The sequence below is a fragment of the Diachasma alloeum genome, unplaced genomic scaffold (genome assembly GCF_001412515.2).
Source record: "Diachasma alloeum isolate Michigan unplaced genomic scaffold, Dall2.0 Dall_scaffold_00330, whole genome shotgun sequence".
In the NCBI taxonomy this organism is placed as follows: Eukaryota; Metazoa; Arthropoda; class Insecta; order Hymenoptera; family Braconidae; genus Diachasma; species Diachasma alloeum.
Genome location: NW_021680469.1, coordinates 311,725 through 330,819, shown reverse-complemented (window position 1 = coordinate 330,819; position 19,095 = coordinate 311,725). Strand labels below are relative to the sequence as shown.

Genomic DNA, 19,095 nt, shown 5'->3' with positions numbered 1-19,095 from the left:
TGGAAAAACATAAGGCAGAGGGGTAACATGCCTGATCAGAGTTTCAGATCGGACTTGATCAGTTTCTGATCGAGACCTGAACAGAATTTCCACTCGGGTATGAGTCAATTTGAGAGTGAAATTTGTAAGTGTCCTGGTAGCTCAGATGGTAAGAGCACCCGACGCGACAGTGGGAGGTCCCGGGTTTGATGCCCGGCTAAGAAGTTAGTAGTTATATAAGGCCGCTTCTGAATATACCGTGCCGATCTTTCGGATGGGTGCGCGTATGGGTTGGAGGATGTGGGGGAAGGGAGGAGAGGTAGGGAGAGGCGGGGAGGGGAAGGGGAGCCCTATCGGAGGGGTGTGAATTGTTCATTCTGAGAAGTGTTCATCATTTTCAATGAGAAATTTTTCCATTAAGGCGAGAATGAAATGAATGTTGTTGTTACACAGAAAGATTTATTTATCAGATTTCTCCCTCCCTCGAATATATAGTAAGAGGGAGGAGGGATGGAAGTGTATATAAGGCTGATTTTCGAGAGCGTCAATATTATTTGTCAGAATGGAGAACTCAGCAGCAGCCGGAATGATTCCATTGATTGGTACCCCTCATTACCAATGGACTCATGCTGACATTGTAGTGAGACATTTCGGAGACGATCCACCAGAATACGCTTTCGAATTTCTTGTGGATATTGTAGGTTTGGAAAAGCAGCTAGCAGTTGTGAGGAGGGATCAAGACGAGTTGCAGGAGAATTCTATGCTGACTTTACCAGCTCTTTTCGATCTGAAGTCGAGTGTTATTCAAAAAGCTATCGAAGGTCTGGTGACAAGACTTGAAGATGACTTCGAGACCGTGCAAAAACAATACTATGCAGTTAAGAGGATGAAGTTTGGAGAGGATGGGAAGCACCAATCAATCGCATTAATGCTCGGATATTTGTATGAAATGAAATTAAATGTAAAATGGATGTTGGGGAGTTTCAAGGCTTATGAGTTTTGTAAGAAAGTTTCTAATGTAGAATAAAAACACATTTTTATTTGAAATTATGATTCTATTTATTCATTATCCTTATTAAAATTACATTTATTTTTACATATTCTTGTTAGTTTCAAATCATTTTCTTCATTCCACCGCTGAAAGGTTTGTATTCGATGATGCGATCATGTATGATGGAGCAGTACGCTGTTGTAGTATCGGGGAAAGTTTGCGTTGATTCAAATTCCAGTCGAATATCTACAGGTCCAGATTTCAGGAACTCGTTTTGTTTGGAGCAATCGATGACAATAAGTGGCGCAGTCTTCAAGAATGTTTCTCTATTCAGCAATGGGTCAGGCTCTTTAGCATAGTAAGAAGCTTGAAAGTCTGTGTACATGTTGTATAGCAGAGCATACTGATTGTGTGCAATATCAAGGTTAAGGTTTCCATAGGGGTAACTCTGCGAATTGAGAAATAGTTTGACATCACGAATACTACAATGGTCAAACTTGCTGGCATTGCTGTACATATGATTTTTTCTGAAACTTTGAAATCCAACGATCACGTAGCGAGGTTTTTCCAATTGTGTAGAGCACTTTACTACCCAAAGGTGCTTCGAGGTCCTAGGTAACAGAGGATACTCGTACAATTCCCAAGCTCGGAAGCTGATGGGTGTAGGTGTATCCTTAGCAATATAATTTAGCAGTTGGACCTTCCGAGAATCTGCCACCTTGATGTAGGGTATCATCCATTCGAGCTTGGTGAGTGAAATTTTAAACGTCTCTGCTACTGCCCCTTGTGCTGGTTCGGCTTGTAAAACAGCATTGATATCATTGTGTGAACGGGTGAGAATCAACTCATGCTTTGCGTTCATAATAATCCGTTGATAATCTTCAGCAAATCCTAGTATCATACTCAACGGAATGGAAATGTTGAAATATCCTTCATTATCTGTCATTTTCGTATCTTCTTGCATGATCCAACCTGCATTCTCCAATAAAAATGTCTGACTCGGACTCTGAGAAATGTAATTCTTCATGAGTGTTGTCACGCCAACATTTTTACATCGGTCAACTTCTACAGCGTTCAACTTATAGCGAATTTCCTCGAATAAGTGGCAAATACCATTGTTGACAAATTTGGTGGCTGTGGTAACAGTCGTACCATCAGCCTTTGTCAATCTTCCGCAGATGTGCAGTGAGCTCTTACATGGAAGCACATACAAATCTTGATGTTGCACAGCAATGCGAATTTCATCATTGTTGATGAGAGTCGAGGCAGCAAATGGTTGATGAGCGTGAATCTTATAATGGACAATCGACTCATCAAAAATGATGGGTTTCTGAATTTTCAGAATTTCTTCCATGGTAAATAGCAGCAGCCGATAAGGAAACAGCAACAATACTTTACTTTCTTGCCTTTCCACGGAGTTTCAGACCCAGACTCTTGAGATACTTGACGTTCTGAGGTGAAAGTCCCTTGAGAGCTAACCGTTGACTGTGAGACTTCTGGCGTGGTACGGGACTTTTATAACTGCTACCAACTTTACTCTGATTGAAAACAATACCCATTCTTCTTCTTCCTCTCCTTATTCAATTCGCTTTAATATGCAGTCTTATAGTAATAATTTCTCCACGGAAATTAACTAAACGTCCCTCTTGATCGACAATTTTCAGTTGCAATTGATGTATTGACTGCACAACGACCGGTAGGTAAATGACTTGAGCAGGCACTTCGATGATCTTATATCCTGAAGGAACACTTGGGAAGAACTCATGTATAGTGTGTGCTCGTTCATTGTTGATGTAGACTCCTGCAGTGATATTACATTCAATGCGTAGCGAATTGATATGGATAATGGATGCTGGCATATCAGACTTGTATGACTCCAAACTAGAGAGAATATTGGGTTTGAATCCTAATAATTGTCCAATCGAATCAGGTGGAACAAAGTTTATCCAAATGTCGCTTGGAATTTTTATTTCCGTAGTAAGAGTGAGATCATTAGCTTTGAGACTGAATCCTTGGACTTTTTCATCCTTAAGAGCTTTTTGCAGATGCTTTTCAATATCTTCAATTTCATAGTTCCCAGTTGGTAATGTGAGAACAGTTTCTCCATGTTCATTATATCTCTCACCGATGTTGGGAATCGCATTATCCCTGATAGTGTCAGCCTTTTTTACATAGTAAAATTTATTATATCCGTCGTCAATGTTGGGAATCGAATTGTAGGTTAAAAACGCTACAAGCCCCACACTATAGGTTTTTAACGGTGATAACTCAATCGGTGGAAAATAGTGGGCTTCCAGTATAGATGTCGTACTTGTTAAAGTTAATGTAAATGAATCAGCCATGATGGTCAACACTACACAGATGTAACACTAAGAATGGTTACACATTTTATACCAATTTTTCAGCGAGGAATTTCAAACACAAATGACCACAAATAACTGTATCATAGTCCTGATGATTTTCATAATTATATTTCACTATATTACCACCACCGAGATAATCTACTAAATCTTGAGGTGGACGTAGGTTGCCGAAGCTATCGAAATAAAGAACTTTTGTATTCTTCTTCCGGTATGCAACCCAATGAGTGCCTGGTCCATCGCTACTATCAAGATTCACCAAAGCCGATTCATCCTTCCTTGGTCCACTCTTCGGCATATCGTTTCTCATGTAGACACCGCGGAAATGAGGGATTTCCATAGCTTTTGCGAACTTCCTGATGTCGGTATCAGTGAGAGCTCGGTCTGGTAGTTTTAGAAGTTTTTTGGCTTCAAATGGAGTCCCAAGCTTTGCTTGTAGGGTTTCAAATATAAATCCTCGCCTAGAGCAATGCCTTCCATGCTGCGATTGTGACGCTTACTCTCTTCGAGAGCTTCCTTCGCAGCCTTAGAATCATTGATAGCTTTTGATATACCTGCAACACCTCCAGCTAGTGCACCTGTAGCGCTCAATCCAGCGAAAAGAGGGATCAGAAATGCTGGTAATAGTCCACCAGTTTTCGAGGAAATAGGGAGAATGCGCGTAATATGTTGGATTTTCTTTTTTCCTCCAGCATGTCTGCCAGCCTCACGTACACCTTTCAATGCTGTTTCCACAGCGTCGACTCCCGGGAGCATGAAGGCTTTTGAGGCATCCACAATCTGGCGCAATGAAATCTTTTTCTTCTTGCTCTTCTTCTTGCTCCCTCCTCCAGTTTTTTTCTTATGGACTCGTCCAATTCGTTTCTTTTTATATCCTTTCCCTGTCTTCTTCTTGATCTTCCTTTTATGAGATTTTTTCTTAATATTTGCACCCATACCAAATTTTTGTTTGGCTTTCATAATATTCGCCACACCCCAAGCTGCTGCTTTATCAGGAAGACTAGCGTCCTTTGCCAAGACGCGACCCCAAGCTTTCTCTGTTACAATACTATCAGCTTCGTATCTAGCAGGCAGATTATCTTTGCTTTGGGAGTAGGCAATATCGTGTTCTTTATAAGCTGAGTCGAGAGGATTTACTCCACGATCACCACGATCGATACGTTTAGCTAATTTTGTTCCTGGACCACAGTAATGGTAAATGGGGATATGCAATTCTGTGGGTAGATTATTTATCATACTGTTCACAAAACCGTTCCCGCTCTGCTCTCTCTTACGTTTAGACCCAACCATGGTCGAGTGATAACTGAATGAAACTATATAAATACCACATATTTATAGTTGCACCATCAGTCGTTAGAATGAAATTCACGAAGCAAGGTGTGAAACTGCCTGTTATCAATTTTGATCAAATCATACAACAAAAGAAGCGTGGGAGGAAAAGACGACATGGTCCTCTCTTACCCAATAGTGTGCGCGCAGTTCTATGTGGACCATCTAATTGTGATAAAACGAATGCTCTATTTGCATTGATCACACATCCAAATGGATTGCGATTTGAGAATATATACGTTTATTCGAAATCGCTCATTCAACCAAAATATCAGTTTTTGAAACAACTATTAGAATCTGTGGAAGTTATTGGATATTTTCCATTCAACGGTCATGAAGAAGTTGTCAAACCTGCAGATGCTCGACCAAATTCCATCATAATTTTCGATGATGTTGCTTGTGAAAAACAAGATAATATGTGAGCATTTTTTTGTATGGGGCGACATCAAAATGTAGATTGTTTCTATCTTTGTCAGACTTATGCTCGAATACCAAAACATCTGGTGCATGACAATACAAATTTTCTCATTCTATTTCGTCAAGATGTGATGAATTTGAAGCATATCTATGATGATCATGTGAATACTGATATGCCATACACACAATTGAGAAATTTGTGCTCAACTTGTTGGAATACTGACAAATATGGATTCATTACGATTGATAAGGATAGTGAGTTGAATGACGGGCGATATCGAAGGGGTTTTGTTTGCTTCATAAATAGGGAATGATAATTGAAATAGGGACCAGTGTGCATCTGAATGCGTACCTATCAACATGCATCAGAAGGAATTAAGGAAAGAGTCCGACGTTTTGCATCATATTGCTTTGGCAAGTGAAGCAATTCGTCTTAAACATAAAATGATGAAACTGGGTATAGATGCTGCTGAACACGCTATTAATGAAGTATTGAACCCAGTGATTACTCTTCTCGAAAAATTGGTGAGTAAGGGGGAAGTACAATCTGAAACCCTGAGAAAGAAGAGAACAAAATCGAGAAGAATGACGAGGCCTTTCAGTCTAAAGGTGAATAGTGAAAATAGCGAAGGAAGCGATGATGATGATGATGACGATGAGTTTGGGACAGCCGTAAATCATGAAGATTATCTGCATACAGTTTCCACAAGCACTCCAAAGCAACGTGACTCCTCACCATCACGATCTTCGATGAATCATTCTATCGATTCATCGTTTGGAAATGATCAATTTCAACATCATGTTTCACAAGTTGATTCACTAGATGAGACACTTTCTGATGGTTATAATATATCTGATATTGGACCTCTAGCACAAGTCTACCTCAAAAAATTTGGAACACCTGAAGAAAATGATCTGGATACTGAATTTGGCGTTCGTCAATGAAAGAAGGAGACGAAGATAGGAAATTCCGAACTGACTTTCCATGGAAATACAATACTTCTGAAGAATAAAGAATATGAGTTGACACCAGGCCTAGCAACATTGATATTCGAGAAGTCGCCTAAAACAATGCATGTCACTCCAACTGATAGAGAAAATTATTGTCAAATTATACTAAGCACAAATGCGCATCGATCTTTCTATTTACCTGACAAGCCTATAAAAAAAAACCCAAACATTTGAAATATATGAACATTATTACACCGTTACTCACATCAACATCACCACGGAAAGTTGGTACAGCTCTTCTACCTAAATATATGTGGACGTCCGCATGAAAAGGGACCACTTTGTCGATTCTAGTTTCCGAGATAGTCACGTTTTTCTCTTGCCGACTCCCATTTAAACCCATTTTAAATTATTTTTTCGATCTTCTTTAGCGTCGTCACTCTTTACGCTATCAAGTTCATTCTGGGCTCTAAATGTTCAGAATCAGATCAAAATTATGGGAATATACATAACTCCAATAGTGCCAAAGTGGTCCCTTTTCATGCGGACGTCCACATATGCTTGCTCCGAGGAAATTGAATAGAAAAATGGATTATGTTTACTGGGATGATCCAAATGAATTAGTGGATAGATTACGTTTACTAATGGCCTCTCAAGCTGCTGGTAATACTAGTCATATCAACGAAATTTTTTCAATCATTGAAGAGTTACGTGAGGCAGAAATCATATATTAGTTTCTGCGCATTGAAGACATCATCAGTTGAAACATGAGCGTTGATGTATTTGGATGACAATTTGGCAGCAGCCGCAGCAAAAATGTTGCTGTTGGGAGACGAGGTCCTCCAGGTGATGGTTTCAAACGCACCGATGATGGATACTATGATATAAGTAGCAAGAGATTATGCAATTTAGCTGATGCAGAGCACGAATTAGATGCTATTTCTATGAAAGTTTTGAAAAAATATATCAAGGAAGACATCAAATCCATAAGCACCGATATCATCTCCTTCAGAGAGACTGTAGAGATTCCTCTTAATAATCTACAATCTCAAGTCTCAGCGCTTATTGTTCAAACAGAGGCAGCGAAGTTGAAAAGAAAACAGAGGAAGAAGACAAACACACCAAAGGAAGAACAACCAGATGGATCCAAAGAAAGTGAGAATAGTGGAGGAGCTTCATAAACCAGCTCGAAGGAATTACCCCCGCCGTCATGTTGATATCCGTGGTTTGGATGAAACGTGGCAAGCTGATTTTGTAGAGATGGGAGCTTACGCTGATACTAATAAAGGTTATAAATATCTCCTAACGGTCATAGATATATTCTCTAAGTACGCTTGGGCGGTGCCAACCAAGACAAAGAGTGGTACAGATGTAACACGAGCTATGAATCTCATTTTGAAGAATGGGCGAATACCTAAAAAGTTACACGTAGATCAAGGCAAAGAGTTTTATAATAAAAGTTTTCAATCTCTAATGAAAGATTATGATATATCAATGTACTCAACCTTTAGTAGTCTCAAAGCATCCATATGTGAGCGCTTTAATCGCATCCTGAAAAATAAAATGTGGAAGCAATTTTCTTTGTCTGGAATTTACAAGTGGATTAATATCGTAGACGATTTAGTATCAGCATACAATGGTACTATACATAGAACTATCAAGATGAAACCTAAGGATGTTACCATCAAGAATGAGAAGCATCTATTAAGACGTGCATATAAAAAACTCTCAACACATCGAATGAGAATAATTAAATTTAAAGTTAAGGATAAAGTACGAATCAGCAAATATAAAACCATATTTGAGAAAGGATATACACCCAACTGGAGTACTGAGATTTTTACAATCAGCAAGGTGCGGAATACAAATCCCGTGACGTATGAACTGATTGATTATAAATGACCCAGTTGCAGGTGGCTTTTATCAAGAAGAACTCATCAAGGTGCAATATCCAGACGTCTACCTAGTGGAAAAAATAATTAAGAAGAAGGATAATAAGGAGTATGTGAAATGTTTGGGCTTCGACAGTACACATAACAGTTGGATAGATACTGACAAGTTGTAACTTTTCCATTTTCTACGAAATAAAAAGACCAATGCAATGAAAGTTTTGAAAATGTGTTTTTATTTGCAATATCTGTAAGGGAGAGTATCTGTTACACCAGGCAACAGAATCCTTTTATCATCGTTAGAACTGAGCGCCAACTTACTCTGTTTAATGGTGAAAACATTGTGCTTCTTGCTTTGAATGAAATATTGCTCCTTCACTAAATTTTCTTGTTTAAGATGACAATTTTCATAAACATCGAAAGTGATTGTTCTCAACGTGGAACCCTTCACACCTTTCGCTCGTTTCTTCTCTTTCACTTCACCCATGACTTTAAAAGTATAGAGTTTGGCGCGCAGACCTATAAAATCAGTCATAATTTTACCACCACATTCATCATTCATTAATCCTACCATTTTCTTATTCACTCTTGGTATTCCATATACATTTCTCTCGGGATAATCATACGTATCAAATTTCGCAATATCTCGCTTAATGCACTCGTATATATCAGGTACAGTAAAGTAATATAATAGACTATCTGTATCAGTGTACATCAATTTTGAATCATCACCAAACACTTGCTTCACATAGTTGTAATGGAAATTATAGATGATAGTCTTCGATAAATCTAAAATCGCAAATCCAATGTAAATTGGTTTATTGAATGTAATTTTCACCCGATCCAAATGAATTATCACCAGATCATTATCATCATCAAAAATAATACTGCTATGAAAATTAGGCTGAGCAATACGAGCTCTTGCACCATACCGTCCATTCCATTCAGTAATTAATTTCACATCTTTCTGCTTTCTCACATTTTCCATAGTCTTTCCAAACACTGCATTATTCATCAATTTGAAGAAATTTTTCTCAAACTCATTCGTTGACTTCTTCTGCATTTCTGTATTGAGATCAATGTAGGGTTTCAACCATGCCTCTTGTTTGAATTTTAATAGTCGATGAATCTTCGTCAGTTTCATCCCAAGGTTTAAGCACTGCTTCAAATTCCTATAATGGATGATGTACTCTTTCTTAGGAAAGAGTGTTGTTATCAATTTGGAATTTTTGCGATTGGAAGGTACAAAGTGTTCCGGGTATAAAGGTAAATCTTTATGGAGATTATGAAGCTCTAGGGGATATTCCAAGTCCACTTCCAAGATGTATCCAATCGGAGAATGATCAGAAACGTTGAAAACATTGAATGCTTCTGGATTTTCCCACTCAAATGATCCATAAGGTAGGTATTCACTCATAGCTGCTCCATATAAATTATTTATATCATAATACATCAGGTATGACTCCTCTTTGCTTGAATCGAATTGCTCATTCATGTAGCGATTGTTGGCATGAGCATAACGATTTGTGCACTGAGCTACACCTCCTCGTATACCTTTCTCAATGAATAAGAGTTTCTCAATATCAGTGAATATTTCAATTTCAGCATTGGTATCCTTCAACATTGCATCGAAAGCGAGTCCAGGAGCAGTGTAGTAATGTAGAGTATCCAATTTATACACAGAGTAACAATTCTTTCGAAAACTTTCAAAAACATCACTCAAAAGTAAGACATCAGTTTTTAAATATAAATCTGAATATTCACCCAAGGTTGAAACATTGAAAGTGGTCCAAACTTGACGCGCATGTTCATAATCTTTTTCTGATATTTGTTGATTATTCAACTTTGAATAAAAATCTTCTCCCGATGGTAAATCTTCCTCAACCAATTTCTCCCAGCTATCAACATATTCATAAGGGAATACTCCCTTTCTCATCAATAATCCAAGTTTTTCATCATTATTATCACACTGTGCTTGCGTAATTTTCAAATCAGAAATACTCAAATAAGATGCCAATTTTTCCAAACTGCTTGCTATAAATCTGAAGGGGTCAATGAATCTTAGATAGACTTTAGTCTTTGGTATATGCTTTCGGAAGGCTATATATTTCTCTTTATTGATTGGGAGTAATTCAACAGAACCATTAAATTCCTTCGCTAAATCTCGTATGAGGAAATGTTCGTCGTAGCCAGAGAGATTGTGGAATATCACTGGTATATCATGCGAATTCTTATAATTCAAATTACATCCAATATGTGCAGCACCACGATACTTCCCTGTAATGTGACAATGGTCACGATGTTTTGCATCTGTTGGCGTAAACGATTTAGTACAAATATGACAAACTTGAGCTTTCACAAAGTCTCGCATTTTTTCATCACTCAATTCCTCCATTGGTATTATAGTATTCAAGTAATCATTCACTACCACTCCAATGCTCTGCAATCTCTTTATGAACCACTTGATACAGTCCGAACCTTATTGAATTTCAAACTTTGACAAGCTATTATTGAATGAACACTGCAAATAGAAGGCAATGCTGTGTGGAATGTGTTTTTGATAAAATATTTCATCACCATTCGAAGGCTCGAGAATACATTCCAGATCAGCATATATCACAAATGGCATCACCTCCTTGAATCTATGATTTTTAAATCTCAAAATATTCTCCCCTTCATTGGGGAGTAATGATTTACACTTGCTCATAATGAAACAGTCTTGCTTATGATTTCTATAACACCGTTCCTCTTGAAAATGGCATAAACATCGATCACAGAGCCACGTGCGATGTGCATGACGAGAAATTTGAGCACTAACTAATCTGGAAAGATCTCGAATCCATGCAAAGTGATAAATTGGTTGAGTAGCAGCATCATCATGTACACTCGAGCAAAAGAACAAGAGATGAATCGTAGGTCTCTTAGAATCAACCTTGCTAAGGTGAAAGGGTACTATTTGACTGCCTCCTCCATCTCCATCCTCGATTCCATACACGTTGATAGACAATCCATTCTTTTTTTCGAACTTTGGGACATCATTCAATGCTAATGGAAAACATAGATCCTTATATTCCAATTTCTTGTTAGTGTGTGGTAATCTGGCTGCGGCGTAATGTGGATATGAGCTGATTATACACTTGTTACTCTGAGCTGGGAATAGAGCAGCTACGACTGACCATAAAAAACAGAATTCATCGATATTCTTGACATTCACGACAGATTTTTTACGTTGAATATCATAAGGTAACTCCACATAGATCGATAAACCAGCAGATAATGGTATATAATGATTAACACATATTACTAAATTAATAATTTCAGTCAGTGTCCAGCCGGAATCACCTTCTTGAAAATCTTCAACTTTTTCCAATAACCGATCGATCACTTTTTCTTGGAACCATATCTCAAGATCTGTGCTTGGTAGAATTATTTCATTTCTCGTATTAAAATACTTTGTCTCTTCTGAAATAATCTCACTTTTCTTCATTTGAAACTTGCAAGCCAGTATACTGTTGACTTTGATGTTCCCTTCATTCCCAAGAATATGCTTTATCCGTGAATTAGTGAGTTTCTGTGCATTCCTCAAAAACTTCTCCAGATCTGTATGCCTGAGGTTCACTATAGTGCCACTGCTTATTCTTCCTCGGAAGACAGACTGTGAATCCATCCAGCGTATCCGATCTCTTCTGGTCCCTCTACGCAATGATGATGAGTGCAGCCTACCCCCTCGACGCCTTTTATCCTTGAATCGCTCATGGTAGTACTGTATCAATGCAACTTGGGCTTGAATTTTATTTCTTTCACCTGTAGAGAGAACTACCCTCTTTAAAACTTTAGTGTACAGCTTGATATAGTGGGCGCACCACCTGATCCATTGCTCTAATTGTTGATAGGGGGCATTCTTATACCCATAATCCAAAATCTCGATCACCCTAGCACACGTCTCCATTTTTTCATCGGAGCACTATGCAGATATCGATGTCGAACTGATGAGCTGTGGAATGCGCAGTCCATTTTATACACAATTTTTATAATCATGATAATAATGAAATATCAGGACTGTGTGAATGGAATTTTCAACGTATCATCAATTCTAAGAATTTCCAATCATGAAATTGTGCATGAGGGTGAGAACACCCTATTGTTTTGCTTCACATAAACATCAGTGGGTGTCATGATAAGTTTCACGAATTATCTCAAACAAGGGTTTAAGATAAGATGAAAGTCGAGCCGTTCCAATGCTTAGGGGTGGGTCGGAGAGTTGACATTATCTTTCGTGATAACACCTCTTAATTTCATATGAAAGTGTTATATTGCTGATTAAATTCCTTTAGTTGACATTTCTAAGAATATTCGATGATTATACGTTGATATAGACTAAACATCCTATGAATGCACTCTTATTTCGTGACTTTCACAAGGTTGAAGCTTTGATAAAGTGTAAACATTCGCACAGACGCCCTCTATAAGGCTGCCACCAACGCGATTCAGCAATCATTCCGCTAACAACCCTTGGAGCAATAATACGCTTCGAGAATAGTTGAAACATTGTTCTTCAGAAAAGAAGATTGAAAGTACAAAATATATTCATTCGTAAAATTGAGAAATAACTCCAAATAAAAAAAAATGGACTGCTCAAAGATCAACAAAATTGCTAGTGCAACTGATTTTATACCTACGAAGAAAATCGCGGAGTTAACATTGGAGAAGAAGTACAGAGTGACTGGATTCAAAACCGCTGTCACCAAGTATGGAACTAAAGTTTTAGTTGTACTGGATGTAGAATATACTGTATTCTTATCGAAACGAGTCTCAGAAGCCTTTATGGAGGATCCTGAGGAGTTCAAGAGATACAAGGAAGCTGCCCAGTCACAGAAAATCATCATCCAGTTTCGTGAGGGAACTTGGCATCCGTGTACATTCACCATTGAATAAATTATAAGACATAGAGATATTCTTAACTTTTTTTTTTGTAAAGCATGACGGAAAGAATATATCCACCTCTTTTAACCATAATGATAACAGTTTAATGAGCATTAATAAAAACAAAAAACAAAAGAAAAATGCAAATTATACTATGTATTGAACTTCACTGTAGCTTGTGACCAATACTCATTCATCAATTACATAGTTAGCCTCGATATAATCATGTTCAAAAAATATTATGATAATGAAAATAGACATTTTTGGTGCATCATGATAATAAAATTATGATGAAATCATTCAAAATTTAAAAACGAGTTCCTTGTATTTATTTTAAAACATATATGGTTGGAAAACTTATGAAGAAGCTAATTTATATGAATGGTTCTCTAGGATTTCGACTATTTGAACGCATGGTGATTGGATTTGTTTCTCTCCGACTGGTTATTCTTGCTCTCATTCTGATGATGAATTTTCTCTCACAAGGATGGAAGATAGTTGTGATTGCGAGAATCAAACCGATGAATTCTAAATCAATTTTTTAATAGAACAAAACTGAGTAATCAGAATAATTTGGGAAGGAAATATGTATGTTATATGAGAAATAGCGAATTTTATTCAAAAAATAATACAAAAAAATGAATATCCATAAAGAATGATAAGAATTTTCAGAGTCATGTTTGCTTGAAGTGAGCTTGGAGCTGTTTTATCTTGTTAGGTCTCCCAACACGACATTTTTTCATCATGTTTCCCCATTTTGATCTGCTACATCTCACTCTAGATAGTTCAGATTCCATTGCTGTGTCTGCATACTTTCTTCAGATTGATAACTGGTTGATGGGGTACAAGACGTGTCAGCTGAGAAAAAACACGAAAAATGCATGTTAATGATATGTTAGATAGAAATTTTATCAATCTAATTGATCAAAATGTACTTTTAATCGATTCTTTCACAACGATGGATTCGTCCGCATGGTAATCAACCCTCCTGACCCAATTCTGTTAATCCGAAATAGGAATATAATCCTGGTGGTCGATAAGGCCTTCTGGTTCTATCAATATCGAATCATGAACTGTTTTCAATCTCCCCATAAATGGCAAGGTAAATCCTAGAACTATAAGCAAGCTATTACATCAAATTACAACGAAACACAAAAGAAGCATTCAATTTTCTCTCACCTTTTACATGTAAAAAGCAACATTTTGATATTATGTGAATGGATGGAATATTTCTTCAAGAGTATAAATTTTCTTGTAATGTAATAGAATGTATCAATGACGAAAAATTGATGAAAAGTACGTTTCAAATGGGTATATATTGTTAGAGACTCGAGTGATTCCAATTTAATGAACTGTTCAATTTTCTCTCTCTCCAGAGAAAAAAAATACGTTCCGCTTTATCAAAGATCTATCCATACAGGAAAAAGAATTTTCATTCTATCATGAAAAAGAAAAATTTGAAAAAGTAAGAAAACAAAAGTGTTAGACCCGGTTGCACCAGCTACTTGTAACCAAACCGTCAGTTAAGAAAAAATTTTAATTTAGATGTTCGATGGATAAATTTTACCAGGGGGAGTAACTCAAATTTATCCCAGGAACAAAAAATTATAATTTATCCTGGGGTTAAATGCGTGTTGACTCAGCTGAAACAATAATAAAAGAATAAATGATTGAAAAGAATGAATAAATGAATGAATGAAGATTGAATTTTTTCCTAAACTTTTTTTTCCGAACATTTTTTTCATAAACTTAATACCGTAGAAATAGCCACTACCGAGTTTATCGAAATTTTGAAGAATCTATGGCAATCATGTATTGTTGATAGATAATTTATCTCTGAATCCTTCCTATCCTCCTCACTTGACTATCTTTAAATAAAAAATTCACCTTCGTTTTGCAATGGTGCAGCCTGGCATGAGAGTAATACACGAGGATAGCACTGATTCGCCTCTGCATTTGCAACAACTGTCATTAGAGCCCAGTAGGCAAACTTTTGCAGATCCTGTTTCTGCATTTGTTCCTGCCAACAGCCACTATGCCAAGCATCATGCATTTCATCATAGTGATAATCCTGAGAAGCCTTTATCAAATCTACAGCATTCTAGCGTTGAAAGAGTGCAATCAATTGAATTATTCTTTAAACGAGCGAGTAATTTCCTTAATAAACACTTACACTATCCATCTAATTCTTCCACACTTTTCACGTTACGAAATACGACGTTAGTGACACTCACCGACTCTTTGAAACGGTACTGTAGGACTGAGGATATACTAAGCACCGCACTACCTTCAGAGCATTGAATTGAAGAGTCATACAGGGTCCAACAAATTTTGTGACGTCTTGAGCTCTTAATATATGAATGAATTAGACTCCTTCAATATCCTCCGACCCTCTCCTACATTCATGTTGAACATAACTGTAGAATGCATGTCGATAGTTTCAAGCGCTGCATTGGAGATAAGGAGATGACGCTTTGCAATATGACACTCAGAATCAGAGGACACTCATTCGCATATGTTTTATTGGTTTTCTTTTCTTTATTCAATCTCTTCATCAAATACTCTCGTGGAAATACATGTCATTCCTCGGGTGTGAAAACTTTTATAGAGAAAAAAATGTAACATCAAAAATATTTACATTATGGTATTGAAAAAAATAAAATCATCCGTTAGAGTAGAAATATCCGAAACTTCAGTCATCCATCAACTTTATGTCTGTGTGAACTGAAACAAATAAATAGGGAAGGGTCTAATTATTCAATATGAAAAGAAATTGAGAGAAAAATTCGAAAAAGTTGCGTTGTTTTTTACAATTATGGAGACGATATATGAGTGAGGACTTACCACAGGGTAAATGATGAGCTTGCCTTTGAGAAGCGTTGTTGAAATCGTTGGACGAACTGGATGGAAAATGACATGTCCATGACCGCAAATGTTCATCTGAGTATGAACATTTGCGAGAGTTAAGAATGTACCACTCTCCAAATAACCATTTACAGCCCGACGAATGACTGTCGCCAGATATTCCGGAGTGTACTGATTCAACCACGTTTGAGGCACAAACACGCGGCTCACATCCTCATTCTCAGAATTTTCAACTGCAATCGGTTCTGTATTGAGTACTCCAGTTGGTGATGAATGAGCTGATGTGTCCCCTTCAACATCAAGCGTAGCGGGTGTGGAATCGTCGACAAATGCCTCCAATGTCATCGGTCCAAATTCTGGGTATATAGGATTCTCGAGTATGAATGATGAGATGGACTCCACTGTTGGCTCAGGCTCTGGGCTCTCCGGTGAGTCAGGGATTGGTGTTAGGTTTACTTCTTCTACAATTTCCAACTCTGGGCTGTCTGGTGAGTCAGAAATTGGTGCTAGCATCAACGCCTCTCTCAGCTCAACCTCGGGGCTCTCTGGTGATTCGAAAACTGAGTCTGAACTATCAGATGATTCTGGAATGGTGATCGTTAATGGGCTCTCCATCAGCTCACGATCATTGAAGATGAATACTTTTGAACTTTTCATTGTCTCCAAACATCCAATTGTTTCTCGAATCACTGTTGTCTCTTGATTGTGCGATGAATAGTCGAGTGGGCGCTTCAGTGTTTGAGCTTGAGATGCGATGCTTGGAACCAACATACTCTGAGATGAATGTTCACCAATATTTCCAATAGGAAGTGACAGTCTTGCTCGATCTGATGCAGACATTCTTAAAATTCTCATTGTATATATTGATAAAAGAATACAGAAAGTCACTGTTTCACTATCTCGGTTTTTCACTGGTGCAGATGATCACTGTAACTGTAACTGTGGTTTTGAATGTTCCAGAGGGTGTGCGAAGTATGATTTATAAAACCCTCGGCGTGTTCATGAATTTGGAAGGAGTAGGGAGATTGATGGTCACCACTCAGTGGAAGGGGTAGTGAGATGGTCGTGTGCAACAGAGAAAAAAAATGATTCCTGAAAATTCCATCAGTGTAGTACCACGCATATCAAATTCAACTGAGCAATGACTCCTCATATTCAACATTGTTAAATAAATAAAAATTCCCGGTACTGATTCAATCTTGGAAACCGAGAGTGTACAATCTTGGTGCGAACATAACATTCACTATCCTCCCTAATTTAATCATTATTGAGTCTAGAGAAGCACCCCGATCAAGGGGAGCTCTTTCTCACCAGACATATTTCACTCAAGGCATCTTATCTCTACATTAAGGTATATATATGAAAAAAAATGTAGTGCGATGTTTTTTAATCGTCTTATCGTCTCCACTCATTGCTCCGTAGAAGTCTCAGAGACTCCGTTGAATCTTAGCATGGAGGAAGGGGGTTGAATGAATCATCCCTAAGCGGTCATCATTTTCAGCGCACTATAAANGTGTGGAGTGAGTAAAATCTATGTGAAAGGGTTGGAAAAGAAAAAGTGGGTTGAAACTTTTGCTAAAGATAAAATTGATGTTGTGAATCTGGAGGATTGGGGGTGTCCGAAGTTGGCTGATTTGAAGGGAATCAAGTGTTGGAAGCATCAATACATATACCTGCATCCAACCACTGTTTATCCCTGTGCAATGCAGAACGTGATGCGGTTAAAGAATTGGTACGCTAAATACTCAGGTGGGTGCATTGAAAAATCACTGAAAGAATTTTGCGAGAATCAAGACCTGAAGAAAATATCATCTAGAGCCAGAAAATTCCTTCCTAAATTCTTCCTCTTGAAATTTGCTCGAAATAGCATCGATGGAGCCTGGGAGAAGTTACCCGAAAATCTGAAAGAAGATCCTGAAATTGGTCTACATCGACGGTGTCGAGTACATTGGGATTCAACAGCAGGGGGTCAGTTGGATGGACCGGCACCCTCGATTGCAGAATGTTACTTGTGTCAGTTATCCGAATGAAAGATTATTGTAAAAGTCAAAAGACGACGGATTATATATCAATGAGAATTGTGCATGAAAAAAGAATATCATGTAATGAACTTTATCGATAGCTAGATAAACACAGATTTGCTATTCAATGTCTTATAATATATATCAGATAATTGTAATTAACCATTCGTCCGCATCTTATCATTCAGCGATTGCTTCGAGTTACACCTCCTCTACCCCTCCACATCCATTTTTCGCTTGGAGTTTATTTCGGTGGTAGATGGACATCAGTTTTCTTTCAGAGGTGGAACTTGACAGTCTTGTTTTATTACCATCGCATCATATTGCGGAGAAAACGAAAAAAAAGAAAAACCACTTCTGTAACGTAGAATTTATCTGTATCTCCAGAATAATGTCTCAAAGTTTGGGAATAATTTTAAATTCTCATGGTGAATTATCAACTGATGAACTTGAAGCTCACATACTGAGAAAGTATTTACGTGTTGGAGACAACATTGCTGTTCCTGCGGGATGGGGTCAAATGTTTTCCAAAGAAGTACTACTCCAGGAAATTTCGCAAATATTAGAGAAAGAAGATTGTCAGAGTGGAATCATAATATATGTAACTATTGGTGGTATCCGTGCGCTGCACTTTTTCGATGAAGGAAGACACCTATTCATTCGTACCTCTCTTATCGCTGATATGAAGGCAAGGCATGCTATAAGTTCGGAAGAAAAGGAGAGGGATGTAGATGAAGCATCTATTGGAACTTCACCACCGTGCAGTTCTTGTGAGGGAGCATCTGATAACGATAATAGCGATATCAATGATAAGGAGGAATAATTTTAAATGAATGAATGAATGGATATCATTGTGCACTGTTTCCTGTCCCATAAATATTGAACTTGTACAACTATGGCAATATTGCGACCCATATTCAATTTTTCTATAGAATAGTAATATGGCTGATTTTTTTGTGAAACTATAATTGTTTTGAATTCATTCAATTTATCCGAGAAATCCAATGTTGATTGTTCCCGTACAGATTTTTTATAGCAGGCAGACAGTAGGTAACATAGAAGATACCATAAAGTCTCACGGTTAACAAATGAAGCAAAGTTATCATCCACTCAACCTGTCAGATGACACATCCTTGGTGAGAATGATAACGCTCCACCAACGGATTGGAAGAATATAAATCTCAATCGAATAAGAAAGAAACGATCTGCTTTCTAAGAAAACTTATGGAGACCTATGATTATCGCATCCATTTTCCCCACATCCCTCATCTCTCCCACTCTCCCACTCTCTTCCACTCTCCCATTTTACCCCATATTTGAAAAACCGGCACGGTTTATTCAGAAGCGGCCTTATATAACTACTGAAGTTA

At 37.7% G+C, this 19,095-nt stretch overlaps 2 protein-coding genes across 2 annotated transcripts; both read right to left on the bottom strand.

Annotated features, from left to right (window-relative positions):
* Positions 1-1,091: 1,091 nt before the first annotated feature.
* Positions 1,092-2,529, bottom strand: LOC107040394. The gene is made up of 2 exons (XM_015260473.1): positions 2,377-2,529; positions 1,092-2,261 (listed from the first exon to the last, which is right to left on the bottom strand). The coding sequence occupies exons 1-2, from the start codon at positions 2,527-2,529 to the stop codon at positions 1,092-1,094; spliced, it is 1,323 nt and encodes a 440-aa protein (XP_015115959.1).
* Positions 2,530-8,151: 5,622 nt separating this feature from the next.
* LOC107040393 lies at positions 8,152-11,865 on the bottom strand. The gene is made up of 2 exons (XM_015260472.1): positions 10,515-11,865; positions 8,152-10,394 (listed from the first exon to the last, which is right to left on the bottom strand). Exons 1-2 carry the CDS (start codon positions 11,863-11,865, stop codon positions 8,152-8,154), a joined length of 3,594 nt encoding a protein of 1,197 aa, XP_015115958.1.
* Positions 11,866-19,095: the final 7,230 nt, after the last annotated feature.

Bases quoted from the DNA above. Each gene is read 5' to 3' on its own strand.
- LOC107040394 (XM_015260473.1), bottom strand. From the start codon at position 2,529: ATGGGTATTGTTTTCAATCAGAGTAAAGTTGGTAGCAGTTATAAAAGT. The intron at 2,262-2,376 runs GCAAGAAAGTAA...GTCCATTATAAG, and splicing joins GTCTGAAACTCCGTGGAAAG to ATTCACGCTCATCAACCATT.
- LOC107040393 (XM_015260472.1), bottom strand. From the start codon at position 11,865: ATGGAGACGTGTGCTAGGGTGATCGAGATTTTGGATTATGGGTATAAG. The intron at 10,395-10,514 runs GTATTCTCGAGC...AAATTCAATAAG, and splicing joins GATATATGCTGATCTGGAAT to GTTCGGACTGTATCAAGTGG.